The sequence below is a fragment of the Alligator sinensis genome, unplaced genomic scaffold (assembly GCF_000455745.1).
Source record: "Alligator sinensis unplaced genomic scaffold, ASM45574v1 scaffold301_2, whole genome shotgun sequence".
In the NCBI taxonomy this organism is placed as follows: Eukaryota; Metazoa; Chordata; order Crocodylia; family Alligatoridae; genus Alligator; species Alligator sinensis.
The window spans coordinates 596,447-604,693 of NW_005841874.1; the positions used below are offsets into that span (position 1 = coordinate 596,447).

Here is an 8,247-nt window from a genome sequence, read left to right on the forward strand (position 1 = left end):
TGGCTTCCTGAACTGGAGGCTGGAGGGTTGTTTGGGACTCTCAACACCAAATGCTTCCCCCTGCATCCTTTGAAGTTGAAAACCATGAGGGGATCTTGGACTCGAATGGTTTGTGCACCAGAGCAGCCAGACACTGGGAGTCTGGCTTGTGAGAAATGCATTCATTTTAATCAATAAAAACCACAAGAAAATGCATTGTATCCTCTCCTACTCATGATTGTGTTTGGGAGAGACGGGTCACAATTCACAAGCCTTTGTCTGTTCAGTGTATTAATCCCAGAAGAGTTGCCTGTTCTGTAATCCCCAGCTGCTGTTCTCTGATGGTTGCAGGTGCTGATGGCCTTTTACCAGCTGGAAATCCTGGAAGAAGAGATGATTCTCAATTGGTTTTCTCAGCAGGACACATCTGATAAGGGCAGGCAGCTTCGCAGAAACCAGCGGGTAAGTCTGTAGTAGTGGAGGATTCACTAGCAGCCTTAGACAGCCTTGCGTGGACTCATGGCCCTTTAGAGATCACCGACTGCTTTTTTCTGGAGTAGTGATCATGGTACATCGGACCAATGAAATACATAGGGCCTTTACATAGAGCAGAAGCTACATGTCTGTTTTTTCTTCTGTAACGACTGTGATTGAATAAAGAATGGAGGTAGCACAGGAAGACATGTTTTTTAGCAGGTTTTGCAGGAACTGAGTGCTGGGGTCACACCATATACTTTGAACTTTGGAGAAGCTTCTCTAAGCCAGACAACTATTTCATATGGGCTGTGGCCAAACGCAGTATTGCCTTCTGCATGACACCTTTCTACCTGGCTAGCCAATCTCTTGGCATCCCCATCTCTGAGCACTTGCAGTGCTGAATGGTTGGTTTCAGAATAGTCATTTCGTAACTGGCTTGCGATTGCCAGAAACATCAATGCTTTCTTTGTCATCGAGTCGCAGAAAAATAGGGCTTGAAGGAGCCTCAGGGGGTTGGATCAAATCCAACCCCCTGTTCCAGGAAGGACCATCCATGCCTAAACCATCCAAGCCCAGTGTGCATCTGACCCAGGGGTTGGCAAAATATGACCTGTTGGCTGGATCCAGTTCACCCAGGGATTTTATCCAGCCCATGGGTGGGTCCCTCAGCTCAGGCTTACCCAGGTTTGTGGGGGCCACCCAGGCTGTGGCATGTGGCTGGTCCCAGGTGTGCAGCAGGGCTGGGGCAGTGTGGTAGCCAGATGCCTCTTCCTGGCAGCCCCTGCTGTGGTGGCTCTTTCTAGTAGCCTCTACCAGTGTTGCCACTGCCACTGGACTCAGCCCTGTTGTCTGGCCACCTGACCGGTTTGCCCTGCGCCCATTGTTGGGGGTGCCAGATGGAGCAGGTGGGTGGGGTCTCCGTGGAGACTGACCCGGGACCCCCGCAGGCAGGGTGTGCTCAACCAGGTGTGTGGGATAGGGGCACGGCTGGACGGGAAGCAGGACAGGTGGCTGGGGCCTGAATAACAGAGTGGTGACCACTTGGGGCCAAGGCCGGAGCCGAGTTGTGATCCACTCCCTGCATGATGGATTGTGCCCGGCCCAACCCAGGAGGGGGGCGGAGTGCACACCTATGACCTGGCCCCTGCACCCACTCCAGCACAGGCACACTCAGGCAACCCCAGTACGGCATAGCTGCAGGGTAGCGTGGCTCCAACAGATCGTGCCCAGATTAGGCTGTCTTGCCGGGCTGTGCCGCTCTGCACCCACGTTGTATTGGGGCTGCCCACGTGCACCTGTGCTGAGTGGCATGGGGCAGCCTAATTCGGTCACGGTCCATTGGAACCATTCCACCCTTCAGCTGCGCTGTACTGTGATTGCCTGCAAGTGCCTGTGCTGGAGTGGGGGCTCCCCACCTGTGTCAGGCCAGTCACAATCCATCATGTGAGGAGTGGATCGGCCCTGGCCCCTTGCTGTCACTGCCCTGTGGTCTGGGCCCGTTGTGCTCCTGGATGCTGGTCCCTGCCTGGCTGAGCACGCCCTGCCCTTGGAGGTCCCAGACCAGTCTGCATGGAGACCCTGCCCATTGCCTCCAGTCTGTCTGGTAATCTACAGCTTGGGGAGTATTTAAGAAAACTAGGTGCAACTGTCATTGCTTCTTTCTCTTTAGCTTTTGAGGGGTCAAGACTTGGCCCCAACCTTGCTCTTTTCAGTGGGGTTCTGGGGGTGCCACGGCCCTAAGGAGGCCTCTTTTGGGATCTGAGGAGGATCCGTTTCCCATGGCATCTGGATTTAATTGTCTCTTTCTGCTTGTTTGCTCTGTTTTCACTGCTCCCAGTCTCCCCCGCCCTCTGAACTGTGGTCATGTCTGACAGCTGAGACCCTGCAGTCATCTTGTTAAAGTATCTCTGCTGAGTGGTTTATTTTACATAATTGCCTTTTGTTGTCCCTGCAGCTTCAGAAGTTTATCCAGTGGCTGGAAGAGGCAGAAGAAGAGTCGTCTGAAGGCGACCAAGACTGACGCAGCAGGCTGACATGAGATGGGGCACTCCTCACTGCCTTTTCAGGAGGGAGGGAGGGACCTCTTGCCAGCCAGGCTTTGCCTGGCAGGGTGGGCCAAGGAAGATCGATGCCAGTGCATGGTGTGTAGGTGTGGGGCCTGAAATCTAAGTGACTGACTGACAATCCCATTGTGAACTACATTTATTCCCAGCCCTCCCCTCCCAAATGGCACCTTACATGGGACAGTCACAGCATGATGTGAGAACCGGTGGGGGCAAATAGGAGGTGCATATGTCTAAGATCTTTCTTGGGGCCTATACATGGTGTATTAAGCTATCTATTGGGAGTCTCTTGCTCCTAATGTGGGGTGACAGAGACAGATGCATACAAATTCCATGTCATTCTGAACTATTTCTGGTTTGTGTAAATGTGGTCCTATGACCAGGTTCATTCAAAGTCACTGACATTCTTTGAGCTCATATATGAAGATCCCCTTCCCAAGGGACAGTGGCAAGGTTGGCGCACACAGTGCGGCTTTAGTGACCTGGAACTCCTGTGGCGGCAGAAGGCCAAGTTTGAGTTTGCCTAAGGTACCTTGGAAGGAGAAACCCTCGGGCTGTCTTTTGAGGAGGAGGACCTCTGGCCTTGAGGCATGCCTGGATCTAACTTGGACTTGTCCTGTGGTCTTGGCAAAACGCGTCATCTTTTGTGTCAGTGTCTTTGTGTGCGTAAAGGGGAAGATGCTCACTTGCTTGTCTTGCAGGGGGTTGGTTGCATAGATATGCACTTAGCCAATGAAGTGCTGTCTGGAGCAATATGATGTGCCTTTCCTGGACCTCTAGATGCTGGCAGACATGGTGCTTTGGAGAAGAAAGGTTTTATTTTTTCTCTTTTTTTTTTTTTTGAAAGGGAATGGAGATGTTCAGCACCAGCTGAGCGCGCTGCTCAGGGCTTTGAGTAGGCCTTTCACTTGCTGATGTTACCTGCCCTGCTTCAAGTGTTAGCAACAGTACCAGCCACTCTTAAGGGAAAAGCAGTCTCCTGAGCTCTGTTCTAGTATGAAGTGAGGAAAGGGCTTTCCTTTTAAGTAGTAGTATTCTATTTTTGAGTCTCCCTACAAGATTTTTGTTCCACACACTCAGAGCAAGTGGGATTTTTTAATTAATTTATTTATTTATTGGAGGGAAGAAGAATGAAAGGTTCTCCAAGGGGTTGCCAACCTAGGAGTCCCAAGGTAAGTCTTGGGTGTGTAGGAGGAATGAAGGCGGCCTTTTTTTCAGCCCACCTCTACTGCACCATCTTCCCATGCTAGCAATAGAGCGCTGAAGAGCAGCATTTCTGTACATGTCACTGTGCTACTTTCCTACCTTGTTCTCCACCAAGAGCGGAGCAGAGAATCAGCATACAATTGTCCGTAGATCATGTCGAACATGCTTACCTTGCCACTATCCCTTTAGGAAGAGGAGTGTTGAATAGATCCCTTGGGGAGATGCATTGGACCTGCTCACTTGGCATGTGTTCTGGGTCAGTGGTGCCACATGGTTTTGTGGCAGGGCGCTGGTGGAGGGTGGGAATGCTGCCTCTTACACACGAGCATTGGGAAGGGGTGATCTTTGAGCACTCAGCATATCTAGACTGTGCCTGAAGGCCCTTGGTTTCTGACACTGGAACCCAGTCTTGTAAACGTCGGGAAAATAGTCGGTATCTGAACTTTCTGTATCTGCCAATATTTAATTCAGGGAGCGATTAAAACCATCCTGGTATAAAGAATCAGCTGTTTGAGTACGTGTCTCTGAGCGTGGCATTACCTGTGAGTTCTGCTCTGGTCTTGCTGGCTATAGATTTCTCCATAATAACCCATAGCTACCTTATTTCTCAGGAGTCCCCTGTGGTTCAGTGGTAGAATCCTTGTCTACCGCACAGGAGACCTGGGTTCAATTCCTAGATGCTCATGCAACTACAGTCATGGAGGCACCAAACATCTGGTCTTTGGATTTTGTCTCAGTGGCCTGAAGGGAGGATGGAAGGTCTGGGCAACCTCCACTCTTCCAAAAAAAATTCCTGCCCAGGCATATGCATCGAAGATCTGGGTGGCCCTCATGCATACACTGTGATCCCGGAGGATCAACAGTTGCCACTTTATTTTTCAAAACGATCCAAAGTTGTGCTTATAACAGGCATAAAATGAGCATGCCGGTGGTGTGGGGTATGTGTTCAATCCTATCCAGCAGTGTTACCATTAGGAATTGCAACCGAGCTCACCCAGTTGAAACTCCGGCACTTCAGATTCCTGCAGTGGGTGAGGCTCCTGTTTATTCAGAACAAGTTAAAAGGATGTGCTTTAAACCTGGCCGAAGCATGATCCTCCCTGCCATACTGCGCATTAAAGTATGTCGTATGCCATACCCTGCTGGGGAAGAGGTGGGTAACAAACCCCTTTTTCAAAAGTGTTTACCAGCCAGCTGCGAGATTCAGGAGTTTGAAAATCTCCCTGGACATCCTGAGTATTTTTTAATTTTTTTTTACAGGGTAAAGAAGGTTAAAAAGAAGGTTTCGTCTGTAATTCCGTAACTGGCTTGTTTTGGCCAGAGCCTGTGGAGTCTTTGTGCCAAGAAACAAACAATTCTGCTTTCTGTGTGTTCTGCATTCCACAGCCTGAGGTCTCTGCTCTCAAGTGGCCAAGATCTCTGTGTTGTGAGCCACCATCTGACCCAAGGGTTGCAGGCACATACCTAAGGTAGAGGTTCAAAGGGCTAAGAATGTCGCTGCGTGAGGAAGCTTTGTCCTTCCCCCCAGAGTCTCTTCTGCATGGGGTTCCCCCCCTCCCACCGTGGCAATCTCTGGCTACGTTGCTCAGAACAGAGACCAAGTAGCATATTTGACACCCTCCAAGCCAGAGCTGTGGTGTGTTAAAATGGCTCAATGGCACATAAACGTGTGTGTGTGTCTAGATGTATATAGACATACGTGTGTGCATCTATAGACACCTCTCTCTCTCTGTGCGTATGGAGAGTTGATGACGGCATTGAAGAGCGGGACAGGCCCAATGATCTGTATGGCTTTCATAGATTTCATAGACATCAGGGCTGGAAGGGACCTCGGAAGATCATCGAGTCCAGCCCCCCGCCCAAAGGGCAGGAAGCTAGCTGGGGTCATAGGATCCCAGCAAGATAAGCATCCAGTTTCATCTTGAAGGTGTTCAATGAAGGCGCTTGAACCACCTCCGGTGGCAGGCTGTTCCAGACCTTGGGGGCTCGGACAGTAAAGAAGTTCTTCCTTATGTCCAGCCTGAAACGATCTTGAAGTAGTTTGTGACCATTCGACCTCGTCATCCCTTGGGGCGCTCTGGTGAACAAACGTTCCCCCAGATGCTGGTGGTCACCCCTGATAAACTTGTAGGTGGCCATCAGATCACCCCTGAGCCTGCGCTTTTCCAGGCTAAAGAGCCCCAGGGCTCTCAGCCTGTCATCGTAGGGTCTGCTTCCCTGGCCTCTGATCATGCGCGTGGCTCTTCTCTGGAAGCTTATTCGGAAGTGAGTTGGATGGATGCAAACAGTGCTTTGGAGGAAGAAGCCTTGACACTGCAGTGAAACATGCTGGGGTTTTTTTAAGACCAATGTGAGTGGTGGATCCCTGAGGGTTTTTTTTAAGGCCAAAAGAGGCCAGTGCAGTCATCTAGTCTGACAGCCCATCTACAACAGATCAGAATTGACCTGCTGGGTCCTGGATCAGGCCCATGATTTCTGCTTGAAAGACAACGTATGTTTTAGACAGACATCCCTGCTTCGTTTAAAGAATTAAGTGCTGGAGCCTAAGCCTATTCACCTCGCTGCATCTGGGACTGGGCTGAGCAGGTTTTTGTGCTGCGCTAAACATTTCATAGATTTTGTAGACATCAGGGCTGGAAGGGACCTTGCGAGACTGTGGGGTCCAGCCCCCCCCCGCCCAAGGGGCAGGAAGTCAACTGGGCTCAAATGATCTGAAATGCCTGAACCCAGCCTATAGCTGAGTGTAACGGCAGAAGCGATGGTGCTCGGTGGTGCTGCAACGTTTCTTAATGCAGGTACAAAGCTACAGCAGCGATTCTCCAGCGGGGCGTTGCAGCACCGGGGTACCTTGAGATCCTTGGAAGGCGGCGTGCCATGCGATGTTAGCGTTAGGGGTGCAGACATGATTCACAAAATAGAGGCAGCGAACCATGGTGGTCTGCAGTCAGGCAAAAGGTAGGATAGAGATGCACTTCATAGACTGACTAAACCGGAGTTGCATAAGCTTTCGTGAGTCTGAGCTCAGACTCGCACAAGCTTATGCATCTCCTGTTTAGTCTGTAAGGTGCATCCCTGCCCTGCCTTCACAGGATGAACGCAGAGATTTCAGATAGGAATTCATGATGTTGACACCATGCTGGCCTCTTGTGTCCGTTCTGAGTTCTTAGCAACAGAAAAACTGCACTTCTGTTTTTCCACAGTCAAAAAAAAAAGTGAAAACTAAAAACTGGCATTTTCTGAGGGGTGCTGGGGGTCTAAAAAGGGTGAGAACCACTGTCCGGTGGCATGGGGCTGCTTCACCTAATCCTTCCCTGCCGGTTTCTTTGGCTCCTATCTCAGTGACTTTGCAAGACTTGCGGGCAGCGGAGTCTCTCTGTGTATTGGCTCAGTGTATTTAAGCACTCAAACCACTGCCGTTGCATCTTGGTTAAGGATGCAAGTTTCAGGGTTTTCGGTTGTAGCCGTGTTGGTCTAAGGACGCAGGCAGGCAAGGTTTGTTGGGTGGATGTGATATCTTTTGTTGGAAAGAAGTTCTTTGCAAACTTTCAGGCACAAACACCCTTCTTCAGGCACGGGGGGCTCTGCTGGTCTGAGATCTCCAAGGAGTGAAAGTAGCTAAAAGCGTAACAGGATGTCAGTACGAGATTGCAAATAGGTGGGAATTACAATCCCGTACTGACATCCCGTCACACTTTTAGCTTCTTTCACTCCTTGGACATCTCAGACCTGCAGTCTCCCTCTGCCTGTTCTTTGCAAGCTTTTGGGTACCAACGCCCGTCTTCAGGCACAGGGAGACCGCTGTTGTTTTGAGATCTGCAAGGAAATGCAAGCTTCTGCATTGGGGTGACGGAGGCGAGCCAAAAGCCTGTGGCTGTCACGCTGCCTGCCTTGCACCCAACTTCCCAGGCCCTGCTGGAGGGCACCGTGCAAGCCTGGGACAATGAAAGACTTGCTCTCTTTAGCTAGCAATAAAGGCTTCCAACAGGGCAGTGAAGTTTCCCCGCCTGTGCTGTGCGCACGGAAGAGCCGGGGCAGGGAAGACCAGCCATGGGATGAAAACGTCTCCTACTCAGCAGCAACCCCTCGATTCAAGGATGCTCACCACCGTGGTTCACTGATGGGTCTTGAGGCAACTTGAGTCGTTGAGTGGCCGACCTGTCTGCAGGAGCGGCCGGCTTTTCTGTCGGAGACGGTAGGCTGTAGGCCACAATTTCTCTCCTTTCCCTTCGGCTTTTTTCGCTGCTTCAAGGGCAGGACGCTTTACCCCGACATGGGCAGCCGCTCGGTTGAGGATGCAGCGCCATGGGAGTCCCTCAGCAGCCAGCTCCTCCCGGGTCTTGGTGTCGGCATGTTTTCTTGAGGTCCCTCTTCAGTGCGTCCTTGTGGTGTTTCCTCCGGCCGCCCCGACACCTCAGGCTGTTAGCGCCCGTTGCGGGAGTGGGTGCGGGTGGCGGGTGCCCTTCGTGTTGCGCGGGAGGTGGCGGATGGTGGTGTCGTGTCGCGTCGCGTCGCGTGGGTGGGT

General features: G+C 51.3%; 1 protein-coding gene across 1 annotated transcript in view; it reads left to right on the forward strand.

The window, feature by feature from the left end:
• EIF2B5 (eukaryotic translation initiation factor 2B subunit epsilon) overlaps positions 1-4,227 on the forward strand; it is a gene marked incomplete at its 5' end in the record, with an annotated part of 24,486 nt that extends 20,259 nt beyond the window's left edge. Inside the window, 2 exons of the mRNA XM_006017108.2 lie at positions 331-441; positions 2,411-4,227. Of these exons, the coding sequence (XP_006017170.2) occupies positions 331-441; positions 2,411-2,476 (177 nt within the window). The remainder of the gene's footprint in view (positions 1-330; positions 442-2,410) is intronic.
• Between the last annotated feature and the right edge of the window lie 4,020 nt (positions 4,228-8,247).